Here is a 27,842-nt window from a genome sequence, read left to right as displayed (position 1 = left end):
GAAACTAATTTTTATTTTTGTAGTTTCTGCTCTTGTTAGAGTAACAAAATGTTTAGCGGTATGCGTCCCCCTATGCCCCCCAGAAAAAAGCACCAATTATATCATATCATATTATAATAATATCTGCCCATATAATTTGACTTCGATTGTTATTATATTGTACCTTTGCCATTTATTTATTTCATAAAGTTTATACACCACTTACTGCTTAAAAAAAAGAGAAAATTGCTGCTGGCAATTTCAACTGCACAGCCAGAAACGACAGTGAGAAAGAAAGCAAGAGAGAGAGAGGGAAAGAGAAAGAGTTATGCGCCTAGAATTCATAGAATCAGAACGGGAGGGACCCCCGGGGTCATCTAGCCCAACCCTCAGCAATGCGGGAATGGCGCGCCTCTGTATAGGCGCGCGTCTCCTTAGCGCCACCTTGCGGCGGAAAGCGCAGGTTCGATTTCCTGCAGGCGGGGTGGGCTTGGGGAAAGAGTTGTGTGACGTCATCACGCCGCGACGGCTGAAGAAGAGAACTGGAGGCGGGGTGGGCGGGGGGAAGAGTGTGGCGACGTCATCACGCCGCGACGGCTGAAGAAGAGACCGGAAGGGGAAAGCGGCGAAGAAGCAGCCGGACGGCGCGGCCTCCTCCGCAGTCGACATGGGGGGAGGCGACCTGGTAAGGACGGGGGTCGGGTGGGGGGGAAAGAGGGTGGGGGGAGGACACTGGGGGTAGTTCTTCCCCCCAAAAAAGCTGTGAGCTGTTGACAAGGAAGGCTGGTGTGGGAAGTTCGAGCCCCAGTGGAAGCACTGAAGTGTTGGGGGGTTTTGTGTTGATTTTTCAGGGGCCGGACTGGATGACCCCCGGGTGTCCCTTCCGACTCTACAGTTCTGAGTCTATGATGCAAAGCACCTGCGAAGGCCCTGGCGGCCAATGCTCAGATACGGGGACGGGGGGACGGGACGGACCCAGCTTTGAAAGGGAAGGAGGGTGTAATTGTAAGGCGCTAGGCGCTCACACTGGGTCACAGATCACCTGCTTTTGTCTTGTGTGTAATTATCTAAATCTTTTCATGTTGTAAGTTGCCTTTATTATTACAGTGGCACCTCGGGTTACAGACGCTTCAGGTTACAGACACTTCAGGTTACAGACTCCGCTAACCCAGAAATAGTACTTCCCTGTGGGAGAAAGTGCCCAAATGTTAGTTGTCGTGGACAAAAACCACATCGCTTTCTCCCTTTTTTTGAAACACAATAGGGATATATTTAAATTTGCAATTCGGTATAACAGGGACAGTACAGTGGTAGCTCGGGTTACAGACACTTCAGGTTACATACACTTCAGGTTACACACTCTGCTAACCCAGAAATAGTACCTCACGTTAAGAACTTTGCTTCAGGATGAGAACAGAAATCGTGCTCTCGCGGCGTGGCGGCAGCGGGAGGCTCCATTAGCTAAAGTGGTGCTTCAGGTTAAGAACAGTTTCAGGTTAAGAACGGACCTTCGGAACGAATTAAGTTCTTAACATGAGGTACCACTGTACTTTAATGTATTTTATTTATGATTTTCAATTTTATACATTTCAATAATTTTATATGCATTTTAACATATCATAACTTGACTTGATGCCAGAGTGGTGCATGCTCTAGTTATCTCCCGCTTGGACTACTGCAATGCGCTATACATGGGGCTACCTTTGAAGGTGACCCACAAACTGCAACTAATCCAGAATGCGGCAGCTAGACTGGTGGCTGGGAGTGGCCGCCGAGACATTATAACACCGGTCCTGAAAGACCTACATTGGCTCCCAGTACATTTCCGGGCACAATTCAAAGTGTTGGTGCTGACCTTTAAAGCCTTTAAAGGCCTTGGCCCAGCATACCTGAAGGAGCGTCTCCACCCCCATTGTTCAGCCCGGACACTGAGGTCCAGCTCCGAGGGCCTTCTGACAGTTCCCTCATTGCAAGAAGTGAGGTTACAGGGAACCAGGCAGAGGGCCTTCTCGGTAGTGGTGCCCACCCTGTGGAATGTCCTCCCATTAGATGTCAAGGAAATAAACAACTACTGTATCTGACTTTTAGAAGACATCTGAAGGCAGCCCTGTTTAGGGAAATGATTAATGGTTGATGTTTTATCATGTTTTTAATATTCTGTTGGGAGCCGCCCAGAGTGGCTGGGGAAACCCAGCTAGATGGGCGGCTTATAAATAATAAATTATTATTATTATTACAGTGGTGCTTCGCAAGACGAAAATAATTCGTTCCGCAAGTCTTTTCGTCTTGTGATGTTTTTCGTCTTGCGAAGCACGGTCCGTCGCAACTGCGCCTCTTCAAGCGGCTTTTAAAAAAAAGCGCAAGACGTTTCCGTCTTGCGAAGCAAGCCCATAGGGAAATTCGTCTAGCGAAGCAACGCAAAAACGGAAAACCCTTTCGTCTAGCGAGTTTTTCGCCTTGCGAGGCATTCGTCTTGTGTGGCACCACTGTACATCCCCCTTTTTTGCGGTTCCTTAAATTTATTTTTAATATCTTCTGCATATCCAAATTAACTCATTTACTTAAAAACTATATTTGCTCATTTATCCAAATTTACTCATCTGCTTTAAATATATACACATAAAACTGCAGGTTATTTGAATAATCCTGCCAATGTTCTTATCTGTTTACAGTTTATTTGTAAATATTCAACAAACCATTTCCATTCTTTTATAAAAAGTTTGTTATCTTGATTTCTTATTTTCCCGATAAGTTCTGCCATTTCTGCATATTCCTTAAGTTTTTGTTTCCATTCTTCTTTTGCTGGTACTTTTTCTTCGTTCCATTTTTGGGCAAGTAACATTCTTGCTATTGTTTCTAACTATGGAAGGGTGGCATAAAAGCAAAACGATAGCAAGGGTCATTCCTGCCACTCATGAATCGGGAGAAACCTGCACGTCAATGTTTTCTTTCCCCTTACTGTTCCTGGCAGTGTTTGCTGTTTTGGTACACCATTTGCAAGGGAAAGCTTATAACCTGTTGTGCCAGGTTACAGGGAACCAGGCAGAGGGCCTTCTCGGTAGTGGCACCCGCCCTGTGGAACGCCCTCCCACCAGATCTCAAAGAGAAGAACAACTACCAGACTTTTAGAAGACACCTGAAGGCAGCCCTGCTTAGGGAACCTTTTAATGTTTAACAGACTACTGTATTTTAATACAGTGGTACCTCGGGTTAAGTACTTAATTTGTTCTGGAGGTCCGTTCTTAACCTGAAACTGTTCTTAACCTGAAGCACCACTTTAGCTAATGGGGCCTCCTGCTGCCGCTGTGCCGCCAGAGCACGATTTTTGTTCTCATCCTGAAGCAAAGTTCTTAACCTGAAGCACTTTTTCTGGGTTAGCGGAGTCTCTAACCTGAAGCGTCTGCAATCTGAAGCGTATGTAACCTGAGGTACCACTGTACTTTGTTGGAAGCTGTCCAGAGTGGCTGGGGAAACCCAGCCAGATGGGCAGGGTATAAATAATATATTATTATTATTTTTATTATTTTTATTATTATTATTATTATTATATACCTCAATTCAAGGGTCCCATTCCTGTTCGCAGAACCTCAAGAAAAGCTGGCATCCACAAACCCTGCGTAATGTGGAGAAAGTTTGGAAGGCAGAACAGAAGCATGAAGCCGAACGGAAGAAAATCGAGGAGCTGCAGCGGGAGTTACATGAAGAACGAGCGCGGGAGGAAATGCAGCGCTATGCGGAGGACGTGGGGGCCGTCAAGTATGTTGGGCAGGATTTCCTTGGTCAACAGGCATATTTAGGGCTAAAAATTCAGCAGATGCTTAGCGTTTCTTCTCCAAGCAGCTACACTGGTAACCAAAACGCCACAGAAATATGAATCAGTTAGTAGAAACAGCCTCATAGGATGATGGTTTCTCAGGTTCTTTGGGGAAAACTTGGAGTGAAATTATACTTGTTCAGGGTCAGAAACTCAGATATATATATACTGTATTTTTCGCTCTATAAGACGCACTTTCCCCCTCCTAAAAAGTAAGGGGAAATGTGTGTGCATCTTATGGAGCGAATGCAGGCGGGAGGCTCTGCTCAGCGCTCCCTTTAAAGAGCCTTGTGTTTGCGGCTCTTGGGCACTTTTCCCCGAGGAGGGAGAAGGGCAGCCCATCAGTCCCGTCCTCCCTCCTTGGGGAAAAGCCCCCAAGAGCCGCAAACACGCTCCACGCACTCTTTAAAGGGAGCGTGGCTCTTGGGGGAGCCTTCATCCCACTGCCAGGCAATCCCACTCGCTGTCCTGGCTTCTGGCTTAGCCACACACAGCCTCTCCCGGGCACGGGGAGCTTTCATATCGCTGCTCTGAAGAGGCTTTGTGTGGCTATTCCAGAAGCCAGAACAGCAAGAGGCTATCCCAGAAGCCAGATTCCTCTTGCTGTTCTGGCTTTTGGGATCCAGAATATTTTTTTTCTTGTTTTCCTCCTCCAAAAACTAGGCGCGTCTTATGGTCTAGTGCGTCTTACAGAGCGAAAAATGCGGTGAGCTAGGCGCCTCCCCCCCCCAATGAGGCTTATTATTTCTATTCATTTCATTTCTGTACTGCTTTATATTTTAAAGAAAAACATCTCAGAGTGCTTTACAACACATTGAAACGGCAATGCAGAATAAAACAAATTCAAGCCTCAAGGAAAATATTTCAGATCCCTTTCTAAGTGACATTTTGCTTTCCCCATATCTATTTACCCACTTAACTTATATAGCAGCCCCATAACAGAAGTACTCGGGGAAGCCAGTGTGGTGTAATGGTTAGAGTGTTGGACCAGTAGACGAAGAAGAGTTTGGATTTGATATCCCGCTTTATTACTACCCTACGGAGTCTCAAAGCGGCTAATAATCTCCTTTCCCTTCCTGCCCCACAACAAACACTCTGTGAGGTGAGTGAGGCTGAGAGACTTCAGAGAAGTGTGACTAGCCCAAGGTCACCCAGCAGCTGCATGTGGAGGAGCAGGGAAGCGAACCCGGTTCACCAGATTACGAGTCTACTGTTCTTAACCACTACACTGGAAGATTGGGGTTCAAGTCCCTACTCAGTCATGAAGCTGACTGGGTGACCTTGGGCCAGTCCCAGCCTCTTAACCTACCTCACGAGGGGGGTGAACCATGTACTCATTGGAGAAAAAGGTGGGATATAAATTCATTAAATAAGCTCTTCTGCATGCCTTTTAAGAAAACTGGAGGGGCCAGCCAGATGGAGATGTCAGTTATCAGTCTGGCATCCAGAGATCTCCCATGTGGTCGCAACAGTGCTATTTTTCTAGAAAAAGGGGTGCCAGAACTCACCAAGATTGTCATCCTCGTTCTCTTGGAATGGCAATGACGCCCACCTGAGAGGTGCCAGAACCGAGTTCCGGTCAATCCCAGCTGAAAAAAATAGCAATTGGACCACTGCCAGTAGCAAAATGCACCTGGTGCCTGGCTAATTTCTAACACTAATCCGTAAACAAACCCCTGCGTTGCAATATAGACAAGCTGAACAATAGAACACAACACGATGGCCAAGAACAATGGCACTAAACACTATTTATAGACTAATACAAATGATCAGAAATTACAACAAAAGTCTCTAAATCTTCCTCACCAGTCGCGGTAGAATAATTCAAAAGTTCGATATATACATAATCTGTCACCAAATATCACCGGAACGGAGTTTCCGGATAACCAATCTGTTTTGTTCAATGCTTCATCAGCCAATCTTGATCAATGCTTCATCAGCCAGAATTGTAAGAATTAATATGAGAAGGATGCAGTTAAATTTCTTAACAAGCCAATCTTACATGTAAGCAAATATAAACGCTGTAGAAAATATACTCTGGATCAGTGTTCATATGATACTGTAGTCACTGAACTTTTGAATTCCAGCGATATTTGGTGACAGATTACTGCATTTTTTGCTCTATAAGACTCACTTTTTCCCTCCTAAAAAGTAAGGGGAAATGTGTGTGCGTCTTATGGAGTGAATGCAGGCTGTGCAGCTATCCCAGAACAGCAAGAGGAATTGCTGCTTTCACTGCGTAGCGATCCCAGGATGCAGGCTGTGCAGCTATCCCAGAAGCCAGAACAGCAAGAGGAATTGCTGCTTTCACTGTGTAGCGATCCCTCTTGCTGTTCTGGCTTCTGAGATTCAGAATTTTTTTTTTCTTGTTTTCCTCCTCCAAAAACTAGGTGCGTCTTGTGGTCTGGTGCGTCTTATAGAGCAAAAAATACGGTGTGTGTGTGTATATCGAACTTTTGAATTATTCTACCGCGACTGGTGAAGAAGATTTAGAGACTTTGGTTGTAACTTATGATCTTTTGTATTAGTCTATAAATAGTGTTTAGTGCCATTGTTATCTGCCATCGTGTTGTTTTATATTGTTCAGTAATTTCTAACGCTGACTTGTGTATATGTGTGTGCCTGTGTCTTTATTTCTGTTTCAAACTTGCGCTATTTCTAAACAAAGGACAGGCACAAAAACGTATTTTAGAAAGTTTAAAATTACCGTATTTTTCGCCCTATAGGATGCACTTTTTCCCCTTCAAAAATGAAGGGGAAATGTGTGTGCATCCTATGGGGCGAATGCAGGCTTTCGCTGAAGCCTGGAGAGCGAGAGGGGTCGGTGCGCCTTCCCGCTGTCCCCCGACCTGGTTTGAAGCAGAGCGCGCCGGGCAGACACCCGCAGCCTGCTGCACGGAGCGCGCTGAAGCAGAGCACCCCGCGCTTCGGGCGGACATCGGCCAGCCCCAAAAGCTCGGGGGACAGTGGGGAGGAGCAGTGCCGCCACCCCGCTGTTCCCCAACCTGGTTTGGAGGTTGGCACTGGGGAGAGGCGCGCTTCTCCCCAGCGCCAGCCCCACAAGCTCGGGGGACAGATATCCGCAAGCCTGGGGAGACCGTCGGGACTTCCCGCCCGGCTCCCTAGGCTTGCGGATAGCAGCCTGTTCTGGGGTAGGGGGAAGCTTGGGCATCCCCCGCCCCAGCCCCGCGCCTGGGGGGGAAAATAATTCCCCCCCCCCAAAAAACTAGGTGCGTCCTATAGGGCGAAAAATACGGTACCCCCAGATCTGTTTCACCTTCCATCGGCTACTCAATCGTTTCCTGGGTCAACTCTTCCTTATAACAGTTTGAGAAATGCTTCTGTTGTAGAGGAGACATCTTTTGCTTTTCTCTCAGCTCCCACCCACTTGGTCTGAAAAATATGTTCAATGTCCTTTTCCGCCAATGAATTAGGAAAAAAGATGAGAAGCTGGAGTGGATGTACCAAGGACCAGGAGGCATGGTGAACAGAGATGAATACCTTATGGGCCGCCCAGTTGACAAATACGTCTTTGAGACCATGGAGGACAAGGAAACAGGCTGTTCCTCTGAGACCGGCCTTCTGCCAGGCTCCATCTTTGCCCCTGCAGGTGCCAACTCTGCCTTGGATATGGCCAGCAAGATCCGAGAAGACCCGCTGTTCATGATAAGGTAGCAAAAATCTTTAGCTTTATATGGAACCAGTTGGTGCTCTGTATGTTTTGTAAAGTACAGGAGAGTCAAGGACTTTTTAGTGTGACCATGCAGTGGGAGGACGACTACTTATTGTTTTCATTAGCGTCACCAGTTCCCCACTTTAATATGTTTTTATTTAAAGTGGGTTTTTTTTGCCTTGCTAAAAAGACTCCCAAAAGTGGCTTTAAAAGACCAGTAGTAGCTGTGGTCTAAACCACAGAGCCTAGGGCTTGCCGATCAGAAGGTCGGCGGTTCGAATTCCCGCGACGGGGTGAGCTCCTGTTGCTCGTTCCCTGCTCCTGCCAACCTAGCAGTTCAAAAGCACGTCAAAGTACAAGTAGATAAATAGGTACCGCTCCGGTGGGGAAGGTAAACGGCGTTTCCATGCGCTGCTCTGGTTCGCCAGAAGCAGCTTAGTCATGCGTCGCAACCCCAGAGTCGTCCGCGGCTGGACCTAACGGTCAGGGGTCCCTTTACCTTTCTGGTAAGACAAAGAAGTAAGAAATATGTAAAGCTGAGACGTTACATTACATCGCAGAAACTTGCAGTGATGCGAACCTTGCAGTTAGGTTTCATTGCAATGTTGGGATAACCGTGCTGTGCATGGGGAAATCTCATCATAACCTTGAAATCTCTCCCCACCCCCCACCCCTGGTTTTTAATGTTGTTATTTAGGAAGAGGGAGGAAGAGAAGAAGCGTGAAGTTCTGAACAACCCTGTAAAAATGAAGAAGATCAAAGAACTGGTATGTTAAGGCTGCGATCCTATGTACCCTTAGCTAATATTCTATGGGACGTGCATAGAATTGTGCTATTGTCTGTAACAAATCCTTATAGCAAGGATTAACATGTACAGTGTCCTCTTGTCTTTGGGGTGGGGGGAAATAGCATTTTAATTCCAAGGCCTGAAATGTTTAGGTGTGAAGGCGTGGACTCTGGCATTACATTGGTGCTGATTTAATTGGCATTATATAGTGGTGCCCCGCAAGATGAATGTCTCGCAAGACGGAAAACCCGCTAGACGAAAGGGTTTTCCGTTTTTCGATGCGCTTCGCCAGACGAATTTCCCTATGGGCTTGCTTCGCAAGACGAGTCTTGCGATTTTTTCCGCCCCCCCTTTTTTCTAAGCTGCTAATAGCCTTTTAGCCGCTAAACCGCTTCTAGCGCTAATCCGCTAAGCTGCTAATAGGGTTGCTTCGCAAGACAAAAAAACCGCTAGACGAAGAGACTCGCGGAACGGATTATTTTCGTCTTGCGAGGCACCACTGTATTGGTGCTGATATAAATGTATTGAGGATAAATGTAACCTTCATCTTTTAATTGTGTGCTCACAACCAAGGTGGTTTAAAGACTTGGACAGGGAAGGGCGACTTTCCACCCCACCCCCTTTCCAATGCCTGATTATGGTTGGGGCAGCAATTCTCACCTGTATATTATCGGGAGGTAATTATTCCAACTTTATCTAATGCAGAATAGGACAAAGAGAGGCGGTGGGAAGAAGTCTTTGTCCTCGCACTCCTTCACGGGGTAGAACTGCGTTATAAATCACTGTGTCTTTTGATATGGAGCTGGCACCTTTCTCCTTCCCCCACCCCCAGTTGCAAAGCAGTTTGGAGAAGAAGAAGAAAAAGAAGAAGAAAGATAAGAAGAAGAAGCACAAGAAGCACAAGCACCACAGCCCCAGCAGCAGCGAAGACGAACAGGCAAAAGCCAAGTACGTTTAGAGAGAGCCAGTGTGGTGTAGTGGTTAAGAGCGGTAGACTCGTAATCTGGGGAACCGGGTTCGCTTCCCCACTCCTCCACATGCAGCTGCTGGGTGACCTTGGGCCAGTCACACTTCTCTGAAGTCTCTCAGCCCCACTCACCTCACAGAGTGTTTGTTGTGGGGAAGGAAAGGAGAATGTTGGCCGCTTTGAGACTCCCTAGGGTAGTGATAAAGCGGGATATCAAATCCAAACTCCTCTTCTTATACGCAATGTGACCTTGTTCAACACTCATTTCCTGTTCTTAATTAACAACGTATTTTCCACTCTCAATTGGGTTGGCCTTGTGAGGTAGGGCTTTGTCACTCCTTTTGATGTCGATAAAGGAGGCTAAGGAGAGAGTGATTTGCCCACAACTGCAGAGACAGGACTTGAACCTACTCTGCCCGTGAAGCAGCAGTGGATATTCAGTATCTGCTAAAGCGAGGACAGGCAGAATAGTTTCCTTTCTCCCCTCAGAAATGTCCTTGTGGGGGGCAGAGGCGCCTCCTTTTCAAGCCTACGCACTTGTACATCTTTCTCCTGCCTCAGGCAATTCGTTGGCTCCCCATGGAGATCCTGCTCTGCACCTTCCTGCTGCCAGTCTTGCCTTGTTTTCCTTCCCCTTGTCTATCTGTTAGCCTGGGTTCCTTGACAAGGCTTGGTGTCTACACATTAGGCATTCAGAATTAGGTGCCATGAAATATCTGAAGATGCGGGTGGCGCTGTGGGTTAAACCACAGAGCCTAGGACTTGCCGATCAGAAGGTCGGCGGTTCGAATCCCCGCGATGGGGTCAGCTCCCGTTGCTCGGTCCCTGCTCCTGCCAAGCTAGCAGTTCGAAAGCACGTCAAAGTGCAAGTAGATAAATAGGTACCACTCCGGCGGGAAGGTAAACGGCGTTTCCATGCACTGCTCTGGTTTGCCAGAAGCGGCTTAGTCCTGCTGGCCACATGACTCGGAAGCTGTACGCCGGCTCCCTCGGCCAGTAAAGCGAGATGAGCACCGCAACGCCAGAGTTGGTCACGACTGGACCTAATGGTCAGGGGTCCCTTTACCTTTTTAACCCTGGCAAACATGTCCAGTCAAGTCCTTGGTACAAGATTAGCATAAGCAGACATGGCAGGGCAAGACTCAGGTATAAGATTAGCATAGGCAAACACCTCTGAAGTCCCACCACCCAAAGTACAATAGAACTTCCTTTGCATGTCTGGCCCCTTGGCAAATTTGGTGATGTGATTAGGCTTTCCCTGGCCAACGATCAGCTCAGCAATTGTGACCTCTGGGAACTTCCTGGAGTCCCTTTCAAGGGGGAAATAGCTTTAACGGTCAGGGGTTCCTTACCTTTTTAATATCTGAAGACTCTGTAGCAATCAGACCACCTGGAGAGGTTCAGTAATAACCAGGCTGACAAAGAGGCTGGCATAAACGTTGCTTTTGTATTTTGCTTTAGGTCACGGGAGAAAACGGATCGCTCTTCTTCAGAGCCTCTTCACCCCAAAATACCCGGGTATGGTTTGCAGGTACGCCCAAGCTGTCCACCCTTAAGACTTCCCCCCTGGTGTGGCGTTTACAGTGAGCAGAATGGAAGGGGTGAAAACCACGGCTGGCAAGCAAGGTTGCCTCCATCACCAGTCACACCTTTCTCCCATTTCAGATCCAAAACGCCGGCCGCGAAAGCACATTTGGCCACAAGGTCCAACAGAGTTCCGGGTCAAAGAGCCGTGGCCTGTCGCCAGAGAGGACGTCTGGCAAGAAGAACGCTTACGAGACGGAGCAGAGCAGCCGCAGGAGGTCAAGGTCACCTAGGCACAATAAACAGTAAGCAAGGAGAGGGGGGCAGCTGCTGCTGGGTGCCTATTGATAGTGCTATGGAAGCCAGGCTATTTCTGGCTTAGAATCATTTACTTGTGGTGGAGTGTCATGAGAAAGCAGAATGGGGTCTTACTTAAAGGGAGATAATCCCATCTCCAGCATATGTCTCACCCACCCTGTGTTCATCACCTGAGACCCTTCTTTGTGTGTCTCCTCCGCAAGAGGTCCAGTGAGTGGCAGCGGAAGAAGGGGCCATTTTTGCCATGGCTCCCTGTTTGTGAAATGCTCTCCCCAGGGTGGCTTGCCAGGCGCCTTCATTAGATATCTTTAGGTGCCAGGCAGAAAAAGTTTATTACTTCTCTGGCTGATTAACATTCTATGGCCTTTTTGTGGGAGGGGGGATATTGGTTTGTTCAACTTTTTTATTACGTATTTTGTGTTCTCATTTTGTATTTTTATCTTGCGACCTGCCCTGTAATCTTCGGATGAAGGGTGCTGTACAAATTCAATTAATAATAATAATAGTAATAGTACAGTGGTGCCTCGCAAGACGAAATTAATCCGTTCCGCGAGTCTCTTCGTCTTGTGGTTTTTTCGTCTTGCGAAGCACGGCTATTAGCGTCTTGTGAAGCAAGCCCATAGGGAAATTCGTCTTGCGGAACGACTCAAAAAACAGAAAACTCTCTCGTCTTGCGTGTGTTTCGTCTTGCGAGGCATTTGTCTTGCGAGGTACCACTGTACAGTGGTACCTCTGGATGCTAACGGTATCCGTTCTGGAGCCCCGTTCGCATCCTGAAGCGAACACAACCCGCGTCTGTGCATGCGCAGGTCGCAATTCGCCGCTTCCACACATGCGCGTGACATCATTTTGACCGTCTGCGCATGCATGAGCGGCAAAACCTGGAAGTAACGCGCTCCGTTACTTGCGGGTTGCCGCGGAGCGCAACCCGAAAATACTCATCCCGAAGCTACTTCAACCCGAGGTATGACTGCACAAGATTGGGAAGGGGCAGGAGAATGGAATAGGTCCAAGACTCCTTGGGACCAAATAGTTATTTTCGTGGTGGATATAAAAAAAGGATCTTCCTGAATTGCAGCCACAACATCAAGGAACAGAAGGCAAAAACGGGAGGCAGGAGTCCTTCGCCGAAGCAAGAAGTCTATAGAAGACCACAGACCTCAAGGTATGTTTAAGTGGGTACAGCGCCAGGGGGTGCATTGTGAAGAAAGGGAAAGAGCTCTATAAGGCTGCATCCTTTATGCAGGAGGCTTCAAGATGGATTGGCAAAGCAAGGCGACGATATTCAAAGTCCCGCACTTGGTGTTTAATTCAAGTTTAATTCAAGTCCACCAGAAAGCTGCTCTTAGGTGCTTTTTTTTTAGGTTTTAGACTTCAGTTCTGTGCCCTGGGTGGTCCAATGTACTTAGTAGACCTGGTTAAAACCAGAAGAATCCTGATGTGGGTGTGAAATCTAGATCCCTTAATGCCCATGTGCCATGCTCTGCCCTGGCTTCCTTTTCATTTCCGGGCAAATTCAAGATTGCCCATGTGCTCTAAATGAGCTTGACACACTGCAAGTAGCCAGAGGCAGTTTGCTGTAGCTAAGAGAAATCCATTTGCTCGGAGTTCCCCAGTTAAGCAGGGATTTGATTTGAACCCAGGTCTTTTCACTTACCCTATTTGTATGACCGCCCATCAACCCATGTTCTCCTTGGTTCACCAAACAAACAAACAAACAAAAAAACAAATAGTGTTCAGATCCGATAACACTGATCAAAGTTACAACATTCTGCTGTAGCTCCAGCACTGGAGGCTGGGCAGACTGAAACTGAATATGATCTCCTTTAGGAGAAAACTCTCTGCGGAAGAGCTGGAGAGAAAACGTCGAGAAATGATGGACAATGCCAAGTGGCGGGAAGAGGAGAGAGCGAAGAACGTGAACAGACACAGAAAAGAAGAGGAGCGAGAGCTCACACGGGATAAACTTGACAACGGCAATGGGAAGTTCATACAGTGAGTTTCCTCCCTTCCTCTGAAACTTGGGGGGGGGGGAGCAATAGCTGAGCATGTGCTTTGGGTTCAGTCCCTGTCATCTCAAGTTAAAAGGATTGAGTGATGGGAGACCTTGGAGAACCACAGCCCAAAATATTAGACGTCACTGGGCTACATGGATGCGGGTGGCGCTGTGGTGTAAACCACTGAGCCTCTTGGGCTTGCCGATCAGAAGGTCGGCAGTTCAAATCCCCATGATGGGCTGAGCTCCTGTTGCTCTTTCCCAGCTCCTGCCAACCTAGCAGTTCGAAAGCACGCCAGTGCAAGTAGATAAATAGGTATTGCTGCGGCGGGAAGGTAAACGGTGTTTCTGTGCTCTCTGGTTTCCGTCATGGTGTTCTGTTGTGCCAGAAACGGTTTAGTCGTGCTGGCCACATGACCTGGAAAGTTAAGGTAAAGGTAAAGGGACCCCTGACCATTAGGTCCAGTCGTGACCGACTCTAGGGTTGCAGCGCTCATCTCGCTTTATTGGCCGAGGGAGCCAGCGTACAGCTTCCGGGTCATGTGGCCAGCATGACTACGCCGCTTCTGGCGAACCAGAGCAGCCCATGGAAATGCTGTTTACCTTCCCACCAGAGCGGTACCTATTTATCTACTCTTGCACTTTGACGTGCTTTCGAACTGCTAGGTTGACAGGAGCAAGGACCGAGCAAGGGGGGCTCACCCCGTCGTGGGGATTCAAACCGCCAACCTTCTGATCGGCAAGTCCTAGACTCTGTGGTTTAACCCACAGCGCCACCCGCCTCCCTTACCTGGAAAGTTAGCTATAGACAAACGCCGGCTCCTTTGGTCTGAAAGCAAGATGAGTGCTGAAACCCTATCATCGCCTTTGACTGGACTTAACCGTTCAGGGGTCCTTTACCTTACCCTTTTTTTCTTTTTTCTTTTTACATGGATCAGGGGTCTGATTTAAACACCTTCACGCGTTCCTATAAAATTTCAGTTCCAAAACTAAAGTAAGGGTTGCACGTGGCTCAGGAAGTATACCATATGCATTTGGTATGTGGTTTAAGAAGAGACCTTGCCTCTTCTGAGCCCATTTCCACCTCTTTCCTTCCTGCCTAAAATTCCTTTTGGTGGGAAACACACTTGGGGTACAAGGCAGGAGGCTGCTTTTTCCAACTCATCAGGTTTCTTTCTCTCTCGATTTTCCTGCAGCCACATAAAGCTTGAGAGTGCGTCAACCTCTTCCCTTGAAGACAGGGTCAAGAGGAACATTCACTCCATCCAAAGGACGGCGGCAGCCCTGGAAAAAAACTTCATGCAGAGATGAGACTTGCTTCTGTCTTCCTTCACTGGACCACTGGACCAGATAGGGAAACCTTCGTATAAACTCCACAGCTCAGGCCAGCTGCCCTCGCACTGTGTGAGAGGCCTTGTACCTGGGTATCATGAGGAAGACGTTATCTTTGATGCTTTGCTATAAGGGCCGTTTTTCCAAACTAGGATATTGTAAAGTCCTGTGGGGTCCCAACTTTTGGAAGAGTTTGATGTACTCCTGGCAAGGCTTTTTGATGGTAGGCCCTGGCTTGAAGCTCCATAGAGCTATAACATTTAGGCTAGAGGGTATCAGCTAGAGGAGATTTGCATCCACAGTGAATGGAACAGAGAGAAAGAAGAGGCGGTACTTTCGCTTCTGATTATGTCATTGCTTCTTATAAGGAGCACAGCTGCCAAAACCACGTGTATTTTATTGGCTGATCATAATTCCTTTTCGGTTTCTTAAATAATTTGATATTATTGGGCATTGGACCCATCCAAAATTTAGTGAGGCAAGTGGAAAATTCTGGGGATTATAGTTTCCCTTTGGCTTATGTTTCTGTTTTGTTGAGTTATTCTCCCCCACCCCCAAGACTGGTGTTCTATCCAGTCCATTTTTAAAACAACTTTTAAATAAGATTTTGTGCTGGGTACCTAATACCGTAGAGACAGGGGTGCCTTTTATAAAAAGAGGCTTTATTTTATTTAAAGCGTTTTAGTGGAGACAGATGCACTTTCTGAAGTGAAACTTAGCTTTCTGAAGAATAGACAAAAAAGTAATACCTGACCTAACGGGACAGCCGTCTTTGTGTAGTCTGTGATGTGTAAATGCTGATCTTTGTATAAAATCCAGCTGGAATAATAGATATTGTTTCTCTTAAGCAGCTGTTTTAACCTGTTTGTGGTGATTTATCTTAATAAGCTGTTCACATTTGCAGGTCATTTGAAATATTGTTGTGTTTCATGTGGAACGGGAGAAGAATGTGCGGTGATTTCAGGGCTGGGAAGCACACAAATCCCCGTTTTGTAGCAACTGGCTTTGGAAACAGGCCCTTTTAGAGTGAAAAGAGGGCTGTCAAGTGTGTTCCCAAACACACTGCTTACAAGGACAGTGACCATCCTCACCCACAGGGCTTTTAAAACAATCCTGGGATAGGTACAAAGAGCTATATGAGAGGATGAAGGAGCAGCCGCTCTGTGCCCTGCAGCCAGCACCTCAACTCAAGGCACAGTTTAGAAGAAAGACTACTCACTCTTCCTGGCTTTTTACCCTTTCACATTATTCTATATTTGTAAAAATGTGTTAACTGTTGTGCCAGAAAATTTCTACTAAATATGAGATTATTTATTTATTTTTTACTATCTACTTATCATTGCTTATGGCACAAAATCTCCCCTTCTAATTGAAGAGAGATGGCAGAAACTAAAAAGGTAAAGGGGCCCCTGACCATTAGGTCCAGTCGTGACTGACTCTGGGGTTGCAGTGCTCATCTCGCTTTGGCCGAGGGAGCCGGCATACAGCTTCCGGGTCATGTGGGCAGCATGACTAAGCCGCTTCTGGCGAACCAGAGCAGCACGCGGAAACGCCGTTTTCCTTCCCGCCGGAGCAGTACCTATTTATCTACTTGCAGTAGCGTGCTTTCGAGCTGCTAGGTTGGCAGGAGCAGGGACCGAGCAACGGGAGCTCACCCCGTTGCGGGGATTCGAACCTTCTGATCGGCAAGTCCTAGGCTCTGTGGTTTAACCCACAGCGCCACCTGCGTCCCTTGGCAGAAACTACTTGGCTGCTTTTGGCTGTGTACTTACATTTTTAATGGTGAAAAGGGGCCCCTTAAGAAAATCAACTACAGCGATTGTATAATTCACAGGAGTGAATGTTAGTATTTTGACAGCTGTCTCCAAAGTTAACATGCCCACTTTATACCTGCCAGGAATCCCTCCTGGCCCATAGCCCTGTATGAGATTTCTCTGTTTCCTCTTCTTTCCTTAGCTTCTTATTTCTGATCTTCAGACTCTCTCCTTCTCCTTTCCCTCAGGATCGTAATTCTCAAGCATCTACATGTTTGCTTCCTTCTTCTTGGCTACCACATCCTCTTTGAATAATTATTACCACTGTCCACTTCCACCTCAGCCCAATTATTTTTAGGCCTTTGTCCCATCCAAACTGCTCTCTGTGAAACTAGAAATAAAGTGGACCAGCTTATGAATATGATATGATAGCCATCTTCGGATATCTCAAGCGCTGTCCCATGGAAGAGGGAACCAGCTTGTTTTCTTGTGCTCTGGAGGGCAGGCCTCGAACCAGTGGCTTCAAGTTACAAGAAAGGAGAGTCCGACTAAGCATCAGAAAGAACCTCCTGACAGTGAGAGCTGTTCGACAGTGGAACGGTTGTAGACTCTCCTTCCTTGGAAGTTTTTAAGCAGAGGTTGGGTGGCCATCTGTCATGGATGCTTTAGCTAAGATTCCTGCGTCGCATGGGGTTGAACTAGACTGATTGATTAATTTTAGTCTTGTGTGTGGGCATGAGGTTTACCTGGGAGGAGTCATCCTTTTTCTTTAGGCTTCAAGTGTTGGTGCTGACCTTGAAAGCCCTAAATGGCCTCAGCCCAGTATACCTGAAAGTATGTCTCCACCCCCATCGTTTAGCCCGGGACACTAAGGTCCAGCTCCAAGGGCTTCTGGCAGTTCCCTCACTGCGAGAAGTGAGGTTACAGGGAACCAAGCAAAGGGCCTTTTCGGTAGTGGCACCCGCCCTGTGGAACGCCCTCCCTTGAGATGTCAGGGAAATAGACAACTATCTGACTTTTAGAAGACATCTGAAGGTAGCCCTGTATTGGGAAATTTTTAATGTGTAATGTTTTACAGTTCTTTATGTGCTGTCAGCCACTCAGAGTGGCTGGGGAAACCCAGCCAGATGGGCGGGATATAAATCATAAAATTGCTATTTTTATTATTATTTATGAATGATTCCCCACCAGCCCAAAATGGGCTGGAAGTTGGATAGTTGTGGCGGAGACAATGCTTAATGGAGGAGAAAAGAAACAAGGGCTCAAATTTACCTATACACTGGGCACTTTTTTCTCTTTGGGTTGGCAAATGGGGTGGATGGGCTAACTGAAGGCATGGCAGCTATGAGTGAAAAGGGAGAAAAGGCTCTACAATAATTGCGTGAGGTTCACTCCAGCCACAGGCGGCGCTGTCTGCAAAAACACCACGTCCCTGACGTACCATCGCAATTCCCCCATTCATAATTCCAGGCGCCTCTCCGCTGATTGGTCGTAAAACGGAGAGGCGTGGTCCCTCCCACCTGTACGTCACTTTCTCTTTACCGGAGCGTACTAATACTAAAAGACAGGGATGTGGAGGAAATATTTCTGGTTCCGCTGCACGAATCTCTCTTTAACCTGCCTCACATTGATATTTTTTCTCCCCTCCACAAGGGGAACCCCCGCGTGCCTTGACTTTAACGATCCTCACAGCACTTTTCTCCCCCCAACTGAAGCGCAAATGGTACATCCCGCCCCGCCGCCCGCCCCCCTCCCTCCGGCCGACGCCATCTTGACGCCTCTGCGCAGGAGCCGAGCGCGCGGGGTGCTCGTTCCGCGGTGGAGCAAACCACCGAGGAGGAAGCGCGGGGGGGAGGGAGGGGTGGAAGGGAGGTGGGCAGGCGGGGCGGGGCGACGCGTTGTCCGCGGACAAAACTATTCTTGACGGCCGCGAAGGGGTGTCTCTGTGTGTGAGGCGTGGGGGGGGGGCGGGCAAGCGCCCGGATTCGGTTCGCTAGGGAGGCGGGCGGCGCTATTCGGCAGCTGACAGCGGGTGGGTGGGGCGCGGGCGCGACCATTATGCGGACGGCGGGGGTGGCAGCGCGGCGGCCGGTTCTCTGAGCGGAACCACTTGGTGGCACGCAGCGGGGGGTGGGAGAGAGAGAGGGGGTCTGCTGCGAGCCAGCGGCTCAGGTGATACAGGTGCGGCGGCGGGCGGTACCACTTTTAATTCCCGCGGGGGGGAGAGGGCAAGAGAGCGAGGGAGGGCGTGCTACTGACGGGCTTGGAATGGTAACAGCTCTGAGGAGGCGTGGCCGGGCGGTACCATTCGGGGGAGGCGGGCGGGGAGGCATGCCACAGACTTGACGTGTGCGTGTCTGCGAGGGGGGGAATGTTCCATTGCGCGTGGGTGAGGAAGGCTCCATGTGGTGCTTCTGGAGGGCCCCGTCGAGGGTGATACCACTGCATTCAGCAAGGGGGGCAGAGGGAGGCAGGAGGTACCACTTAGGGGACTGAGGGGGGGCAACTTTTGGTTTTGGGGGTGCCTCTCTGGGGAATGCCAGGCAGTGCCAGCGCATGGGGCAAGTGGTGCCATTTTGAGCTGTGGTAGCGGAAGGGGTGTGCCTTTCACCCAAAGAGCATCAATAAGCAGGTATTGAAAGAGACCATGCCCAGGCCCGCTGCTCTTAGGGGGCTGTGAGGGGTACGCGGTGGTGGTGGTGTTTTTTGGCAAGCCAGGAGCCCGGAGGATCCCCTGGCCGCCATGGCCTCCAACTGCACCGGAGGCACCGCCTCGGCGAACGTCGGCGCGGCCATCGGAGCGGCGCTGAGCGCTTCCAAGACCAAGACGAAGAAGAAGCATTTTGTGTGCCAGAAGGTGAAGCTCTTCCGAGCCTCGGAGCCGCTCCTCAGCGTCCTGATGTGGGGAGTCAACCACACGGTGAGCAAGAGAAGCATGCAAACGTAGGTAGATCCCTACTCCCACTTCCCTTGAGTCACGCACAGGCGAGAGACGAAATGTGGCATTCATCCATCTCCATTAGGAGAGGTACACCTTCTCATGCCATGAGTCTTAGTGGCAGATCTTTCGCATCACCTGTTTGTTTGTTTTCAGTGACTAAGCTCGGAAGAACCAGTTCTTACAGGTTCTGTTGCCAACATGGATTAGGATCCATATTCTGCAGGAGAACATGCTTGGCGGAAAAGGGAATTTAAAAGTTCCCATCTTTTGAAACGGGCGGCTTGTCAGGTTTCGCTGGACTGCAGTTTCCATCAGCCCAATGGTCAGGGTTGATGGGAGATATAGTCTAGCAAGATCTGGAGGGTCACCATTCCCCAACCTCTATTTTAAAATAATCTGGTAGTATGTGGAGCAGGTTATAATACTCATACAAGAGCTTGGGGTCATCCACTGAAGTTGAATATCAGAACATCCAAAAGGATGGACTTCACACAGCACATAGTTCAATTCTGGAAGAAGCCACCACAAAATGTGATGGTGGCCACCATCTTGAATGATTTCAAAAGGGGATTAGGCAAAATCATGGAGGATAAGGCTATCAGTACCTACTAGTCATGATTATATAAAAAGGTAAAGGGATCCCTGACCATTAGGTCCAGTTGTGGGCGACTCTGGGGTTGTGGCGCTCATCTCGCCTTACTGGCCGAGGGAGCCAGCGTACAGCTTCTGGGTCATGTGGCCAGCATGACTAAGACGCTTCTGGCGAACCAGAGCAGCTCACAGAAACGCCGTTTACCTTCCCGCAGGAGCGGTACCTATTTATCTACTTGCACTTTGACATGCTTTCAAACTGCTAGGTTGACAGGAGCAGAGACCGAGCAACGGGAGCTCACCCCGTTGCGGAGATTTGAACCGCCGACCTTCCGATCAGCAAGCCCTAGGCTCTGTGGTTTTAAGCCACAGCACCACCCGCATCCCCATGATTATATACTACCTTAGTATTGGAGGCAGTAAGTCCCCAGTTGCTGGGGATCACGAGTGCGAGAGGGCTGTTGTGCTCATGTTGTGCTTATGGGCTTCCCATTGGTATCTGGTCAGCCACTGTGAGAGCAGAGTGCTGGACTTGGTGAGCCTATGGTCTGATCCAGCAGGGCTTCTACGTGGATGTCCTTCACATCGATTTCACACAGTGAGATAGGCAGGTACAAGTCCACCTCCCAGTTTACCTTATCTAGGGCTGCTTTCCCTGTTGACCCTTCTCTTCAGCTGTTATGGGAAGAAGAGACAAAAGGTTTTTAAGCCACTTCAGCAACTAACTCCACAGTCCTACATGTTTCTGCTCAGAGGTAAGCCCAATTTCCTGCAGTAGGACTTACTCCCAGATAAGTGCAAGTAGGATTGCGCCCTAAATCAGATCTAAGCAAGCAAGTTTCCACTTTTATATTGGCTTGGATGTGTCTGTTTGGAGTAAGCTGAACACCACAAACTTGTTTCTATAAATACATTATTTTGCCATGATGAATTCTGATTTCTTGGGTTTAATAATTCACAGTTTAAAACATGCATGCATACTTTTGGATGGTGGTTTGGCGCTTGATGAGGCTTGTAAAATATTCCAAATATTTCCCCAACTATTATTGGTGCTTCGGTTACCAGGCAAATGAGATTCTGTCAGCCTTATTCAAAGCCCCTCCTTTTACACCAGGTAACAGAAATGAGTGGTCACTTCCTCTCTTGAGGACAGAACTGTTTTGCTGAATCTGGGTTCCAATCCCCATTCATCTTGAGCTTGCTCTGTTGCAGTTTATTGCTACTCTATTGATCACCTGTGTCAAATGGGAAGAGTACCTTCCCGAGTTTCTGGGTGGAGAACGAGAGAAGATGGCAACATTTTCAGTATGCAACAGTGTGCCAGATAAATGCTACACAAACATCTTATCAACTGTTGCAATTTAATAGGCATTTTGGTTGCAATCATTTGTACACCAGCCACCCACATGTTGTGGAACTCCAGTCCCCATGAGCCAAGGGGCATGGCCAGAGGTTTGATGGGTGTTGCCCAACATCTGGAGGACTGCAAATTCCACATTTCCCACCTGTGCCCTAAAGGTGTTTGCTAGCTGTGGTTGATAAAATGGCCCCAGATAACTGGTGGGGCATTTATTGAGTAGCACAGGCATAGGCAAATTCGGCCCTCCAGACGTTTTTGGGACTACAACTCCCATCATCCCTAGCTAACAGGACCAGTGGTCAGGGATGATGGGAAATGTAGTCTCAAAACATCTGGCGGGCCAAGTTTGCCTATGCCTGGCAGAGCCCACCTCCTGTGGACTGGGAACAATGCTGTCTGTTCAGGAATCTTAAAACACAATTGTCTACAGTATATATGCATGCACTGGTCTGTTGGAGGGGGCTGGATTATTCAATGGTGTGAATATTGGCGCCATGCATAACTTACATGAGCAAAGTGCCCCCTTCACCAGGACTTTCACATTCCCTGTGATAAATGTGGCAGTGTTGTCCTATGTGTCATGCATAAACTCTGTGAAACCACACCTCACTCTCCAATTATTGGATATTCCTCTGCCTCTGCTAAGCCTGAGACAAAATGCAGTAGCAAGTTGAGAGAATGTCAACTTTGGCAGCAGGAAACTGGAGGGCAAAGGAGACCTGGATTATTATTATTTTTTGTCTCGGGTTTGATGAATTGAGTAAAGAAACTGGACGGCTTGAATTTACAAGCAGTGCTTTTACTTGCTGCAGCTGACCTGTAATTTTGTAATATTGATTTAATGGCGTGTTTTGTTGCAACTGCGTTATTCAATTTGTTTTAAGTTGCCTCAAGTAATAGGAAAGTCGCCAGGCAAACGCAGTGAATGAAAAGGGAATAGCTTTGACCAATCATGCCAAATCGGTTGGGTAGGTTTGGGTTGGACAGAGGGGTCACATAGTTGTTAATCTGTGGGGTTTCTTGTTGCCAGAGGTGATGCTGGCCACCAGCATAAAAGGCTTAAAGATAATTAGATGCATTTATGGGTGGCTCTGTGGGTTAAATCACAGAGCCTAGGACTTGCCGATCAGAAGGTCGGCGGTTCGAATCCCCGCGATGGGGTGAGCTCCCATTGCTCGGTCCCTGCTCCTGCCAACCTAGAAGTTCAAAAGCATGCCAGTGCGAGTAGATCAATAGGTACCGCTCCGGCGGGAAAGTAAACGGTGTTTCCGTGTGCTGCTCTGGTTCGCCAGAAGCGGCTTAGTCATGCTGGCCACATGACCCGGAAGCTGTACAATAACCTCGGCCAATAAAGTGAGATGAGCGCCGCAACCCCAGAGTCGGCCGCGACTGGACCTAGTGGTCAGGGGTCCCTTTACCTTTACCTCTTTATGGGTATGCAACTATTAGTCCCAACAGCTCAATAGAGCCTCCACGTGGCAGGGGTAGGATAGCTCAGATTGCTGAGGGGAAACCGCAGTTCTTTCCCTAATGCCCTGCCTCTGCCCTTCTTGAAGGTACTTGGCTATCCCCTGGCAGACATGGCAGAGCCTTGCTAGTTGCCCCTTCAGTGTGGCTCAGAGTTGGTAGTCCACAGAAACGGTTTGACTTCTTTGTCATTTGGCTCTTCTCAGGAAACAAATTGTGTGGAATTCTTTATCGTGGTTATTATTGTTGTTGTTGTTGTTATCATTACCGTTATTATTAATTTGATTTATAGACCACCTTTTTTCCAAGGATCCCAGGGCGGTGCACAACATTAAGAACATATTTTACGGTGCATAAAAATAGGAAGCATAATAGTAGACAGCAGACGAGAATGGTCTGCAGGACAAACTAGCAGCTGCTCTCCAGGGTCTCAGGCAAAGGGGTCTTTTCCAACTTTGGTAGCTGACCTGGAAATGCTGGGGAGTGAAAGTCTGCCTTTTCTGCATTCAAAGTCATTTTTATTTCACTGAGCGACAGAATCTTCTCTTAATTTCGCAAGTATAAGCATGAAGTGTGCTGCCAATTTAGATTCAGGGAAGAACAATATGCCTTGGCTACTAGAAATTCAGGAGGCACTAGCTTTGGGGGTTTCAAAGGGGGTGAGGCCTGTTCACAGGTTCTTATAGGCTCAGTGAAAACAGTTGGTCCTGGCAAGTATTAACCACTCCTCAATCTTAACCTGATAACTGCCATTTGTCCAGATTTTAATTTGTCTGAATTAATTTTAAGATGTATTTTAATTAATTGATGCCTGTTTTTATCTATACAGTGGTGCCTCGCAAGACGAAAAGAATCCGTTCTGTGATTCTCTTCATCTAGCGGTTTTTTCGTCTTGCGAAGCAAGCCCATTGACGGATTAGCGAATTAGCGGCTTTTAGTGGCTTTTAGCGGCTTATCGGATCAGCTGATAAGCGGCTTAGCGGCTTAGAAAAGGGGGGGGGAGGAAAAAAACCCCGCAGGAACTCGCAAGACATTGTCGTCTTGCGAAGCAAGCCCATAGGAGATTCATTTTGCGAAGCACCTCCAAAACGGAAAACTCTTTCGTCTAGCGAGTTTTCTGTCTTGCGAGGCATTCGTCTTGCGGGGCACCACTGTACTGTGTTATTTATATGATGTTAGCCGCTCTGAGCCCAGCTGCGGCCAGAGAGGGCTGGGTACAAATAAAATTTATTATTATTATTATTTATTATTATTATACTGAGGGGCAGGTATGAAGCATGGGTAGGTCTTCAAATCCCCACTCAGTCATGAAGCTGACTGGGTGACCTTGGGCCAGTCCCAGCCTCTTAACCTACTTCACAAGGTTGTTGTAGGGATTAACTGAGAATGTGGGGTGAACCATGTACTCCTTGGAGAAAAAGGTGGGATATAAACACATTAAATACGCCCTTCTTAAGCTTACCTGCTTAAGGAAGTCGGAGAGGTCAGCGAGATGGAGATGTCAGTTGCCAACCTGGCAACCAGGGATCTCCATGTGGTCGCAATTGGACCCACGACAGTCGCAAGTATTATTATTATTTATACCCCGCCCATCTGGCTGGGTTTCCGCAGCCACTCTGGGAGGCTGCCAACAGAATATTAAAATACAGTAACCTATTAAACATTAAAAGCTTCCCTAAACAGGGCTGCCTTCAGATGTCTTCTAAAAGTCTGGTAGTTGTTTATTTCCTTGACGTCTGGTGGGAGGGCATTCCACAGGGCTGGTGCCACTACCGAGAAGGCCCTCTGCCTGGTTCCCTGTGACCTCACTTCTCGCAGTGAGGGAACCACCAGAAGGCCCTCGAAGATGGACCTCAGTGTCTGGGCAGAATGATGGGGGTGGAGACGCTCCTTCAGGTATACGGGACCGAGGCCGTTTAGGGCTTTAGAAGTCAACACCAACACTTTGAATTGTGCCTGGCGCCTGGGGAATTTCAAACACTGCTAAATGACTGAGTTACTCTGAGTCCCCCAGAATTAACTTCTTGGGAATTCTCAACGCCAAGTAAGGTAACGAGACTATTCGGTAGTGGTGCGGACAGGGTGCTAAAAGAATCCCTAATGTGTCCTGCGGCTCCAACACCAGGTGTGAACTCTCAAAAATGGGAACCCTGTTGTACTGGAAAACTGGCATGGGAGATGGTATTCTGAGAAGGCAAAGTGACATTGCTTCCCTGACCATCGAGCTGGTCTGGTACTGCAATGAAAAATAATTATTCCCAGTTACCTCAGCGAGTCTTTTCTGTTCTATTTGTGTTTCCAGTTGAATCTCTCCTGGGTGTTTTGCAAATTCTCAAATGCCTGAAACTCCTTAACCTGCAGTATAGAGCTGGCAGTGGATTTTTTTTTTACCATACTTTGCACTCAGTTCCTATACTATAAAGGGTGATATATATATATATATATATATATATATATATATATATATAAGAGCAAGTTTTTCCACCCTTGTGGTTGAAAATGGGTGGGTGGTGCCTCCTGTAATGTAAGGAACTGAAAAAGCTTTCCAGTAGTCAGGGGGCAAGCCCTCAGTCCCTTCCTGTTATAGTCCCTTGAATATTAAATGAGAATAAATCCTACATACGAGAGATAAATAATTGCATTACTTAGGTTGCAGTATTCTGCTTTTTATGACACGGAATTATGATTGACTGGCTACGGTTCATTTTTTCTGATGTGGACTGTTCATGTCCATGGAACAGTGAATGGGTTTTGCCTGCAAAACGTGACTGTCCCAAATTATCTTACAATGTGAGCCTATTCAAACTGGTTTAATATGTGCTGTGGGTAACCATAGTTTCCTGGTTTAGATGAAATGGGAAACTGTGGTTAATCAGAGGCTTCCTAGTTGAATATAGCTTCAAAAAAGAATTAAAAGTTTATTGGCATAAACACATACAGAATACAATAAAAATGATAGATACGGTGAGTAAAAATATATGTAAAAGTACAAAAATAAAACACAGATACCTGGGTGGGGTAAAAAAACCAATAAACTACTGAAAGTGCAATGTCATTTTCACTTGTTGCACAAACAGAAAAAGGTGGGTCAGTTCAGTTCTCAGCAAAACCTCTCCACATACTTGTCTGTAAAGCAAGGGGTTTAGTGGGCTGTTCAGTTGAGTTAGCGCAGGAGAAAAACTTATGCCATATTGGGTAGAAAGGATCCATTTTTTATGAACTACTGAGGCCTCTCTGGTTATATGTCAGATGTTCTGACAATGCAATGTCCCATTCTTTCGCTAGCCACTCTTCCTGAGAAGGAAGTGATTTGGACTTCCAATGGGCAGCCACTGGCTGCCGCAGGAAGTATGATCACAAGAGATTTATGCGTGATAGATGAGTTGGTCCCAAACTCCTAGGATAGCAGTGCCCAGACACTGAGGTCCAGCACTGAGGGCCTTCTGGCGGTTCCCTCACTATGAGAAGCCAAGTTACAGGGAACCAGGCAGAGGGCCTTCTCAGTAGTGGCACCCGCCCTGTGGAACGCCCTCCCACCAGATGTCAAAGAGAAAAATAACTACTAAACTTTTAGAATACATCTAAAGGCAGCCCTCTTTAGGGAAGCTTTTAATGTTTAATAGGTTATTGTATTTTAGTGTTTTGTTGGAAGCCGCCCCGAGTGGCTGGGGGGACCCAGCTTATGGGCGGGGTATAAATATATTATTATTATTATTATTATTATTATTATTATTATTATTATTATTATTAAAGCTGGGTCTGAGAAAAGTACCTGTGAAGTAATTATGGAGATACAGTGGTACCTTGGTTCTCAAATGCCTTGGTTCTCAAGCAACTTGGAACCCAAATACTGCAAACCCGGAAGTAAGTGTTCCGGTTTGCGAACTTTTTTCGGAAGCTGAACGTGCTCCGTTTTGAGTGTTATACTGACAATTTGAGTGTTATGCTGACGATTTGAGTGCCAACACTTCCGTTCTGAGTGTTACGCTGAGGTCTGTCTGTTTTTGCTATTTATTTTGCGGTTTTGTTTTTGCGGCTCTTTTTTGTTTTGTCGTTGTGACTGTGTGGAACCCAGTTCAGCTACTGATTGATTGATTGATTGTTTGACTGCAGTACATGGTTCATTGCTTTCATTTTATGGAGCAGCGGCCTCATTAGATAGTAAAATTCATGTTAAATTGCTGTTTTAGGGGTTGTTTTTAAAAGTCTGGAACGGATTAATCCATTTTGCATTACTTTCTGTGGGAAAGCGCACCTTGGTTTTGGAACGCTTTGGTTTTGGAATGGATTTCCGGAATGGATTAAGTTTGAGACCCAAGGTACCACTGTAGTGTCAGAAGTTTGGATCCAGAATCTCTGAACTATGCAACAATCCCACCACATGTGAAGCAATGGTCCACAACCCTGCCAACATAAACTGAAGTAGCCTTTGCCAATTCTAACTAGGCAGAGTGGAGTCCGATGCCATCTTAGCAATGTTTTCAACGTGGCTTCCTGTATTCTTACAGAGATGGTTTTAAGTGGGGGTTTAGACCATATTGCTTTCCATACTTGATCCTCTCTCTGAAGGCCCAGATTACTCTCCCACACTGATCGTAGCCCCTGGGAAGAGCCCGATACTTTACTGAGTAGAATTTTGTAGCTATTGAAAGCCCTACCCTTATTATTTAAAGGTAAAGGTAAATGGACCCCTGACCATTAGGTCCAGTCATGCCCAACTCTGGGGTTGCGGCGCTCATCTCGCTTTATTGGCCGAGGGAGCCGGTGTACAGCTTCTGGGTCATATGGCCAGCATGACTAAGCCGCTTCTGGCAAACCAGAGCAGCGCACGGAAACGCCGTTTACCTTCCTGCCAGAGCGGTACCTATTTATCTACTTGCACTTGGACTTGCTTTCGAACTGCTAGGTTGGCAGGAGCAGGGACCGGGGAACGGGAGCTCACCCCGTCGCGGGGATTCGAACCGCCGGCCTTCTGATCGGCAAGTCCTAGGCTCTGCGATTTAACCCACAGCGCCACCCATGTCCCCTCCCTTATTATTTAGGGTCTCATTAATACGAAGTAGTTCAAAGGAACGGAACCATGGCTTGCTGCAAAGGAGGAACAAAGAGGTTGTGTATGTGGACAACATGTTTGTTCACATCCCAGCTTTATACGCCAAGATATACCCATCCAAGCTTTGCCAATGAGTTCATAAGACTGGATTCCAGTTCCCACAAATGCGTGGCACGGGCAGCTGTAGCCGCAGGATTGTACCTTCTCAGTAAACGCAGCAGGGAATTCAGTCTGGCAATGCATTAAGCGTGTGGTTGAATATAAATCTGGTTTCTGTTCTGTACAA

At 47.5% G+C, this 27,842-nt stretch overlaps 2 protein-coding genes across 3 annotated transcripts in view; both read left to right on the top strand.

Moving 5' to 3' along the window:
- Positions 1 to 548: 548 nt before the first annotated feature.
- On the top strand, positions 549 to 15,237 carry CWC25 (CWC25 spliceosome associated protein homolog). Its single transcript, XM_083470465.1, has 10 exons — positions 549 to 664; positions 3,563 to 3,735; positions 7,228 to 7,464; positions 8,164 to 8,233; positions 9,086 to 9,201; positions 10,682 to 10,751; positions 10,886 to 11,049; positions 12,141 to 12,227; positions 12,893 to 13,057; positions 14,255 to 15,237. Exons 1-10 carry the CDS (start codon positions 647 to 649, stop codon positions 14,367 to 14,369), a joined length of 1,215 nt encoding a protein of 404 aa, XP_083326591.1. The 5' UTR covers positions 549 to 646; the 3' UTR covers positions 14,370 to 15,237.
- Positions 15,238 to 17,920: 2,683 nt separating this feature from the next.
- The window catches only part of PIP4K2B (phosphatidylinositol-5-phosphate 4-kinase type 2 beta), a 35,579-nt gene continuing 25,657 nt past the window's right edge, over positions 17,921 to 27,842 (top strand). The window contains exon 1 of one of the 2 annotated variants that reach the window (XM_083470463.1): positions 17,921 to 19,064. In XM_083470463.1, the coding sequence (XP_083326589.1) occupies positions 18,888 to 19,064 (177 nt within the window). In that variant the 5' untranslated portion in view covers positions 17,921 to 18,887. Of the gene's footprint in view, positions 19,088 to 27,842 lie in introns of both variants that reach the window. The other variant, XM_083470464.1, reaches the window with a different exon arrangement.

This window comes from Podarcis liolepis, assembly GCF_965112155.1.
Source record: "Podarcis liolepis genome assembly, chromosome: 13".
In the NCBI taxonomy this organism is placed as follows: domain Eukaryota; kingdom Metazoa; phylum Chordata; class Lepidosauria; order Squamata; family Lacertidae; genus Podarcis; species Podarcis liolepis.
The sequence above is the reverse complement of the archived record's forward strand: the minus strand, read 5'-3'. Positions and strand labels throughout refer to the sequence as shown.

Coding starts and splice junctions, on each gene's coding strand:
- CWC25 (XM_083470465.1), top strand. Junction 7,465..8,163: donor GACCCGCTGTTCATGATAAG/GTAGCAAAAATC, acceptor GTTGTTATTTAG/GAAGAGGGAGGAAGAGAAGA. Junction 8,234..9,085: donor TGAAGAAGATCAAAGAACTG/GTATGTTAAGGC, acceptor CCCCACCCCCAG/TTGCAAAGCAGTTTGGAGAA.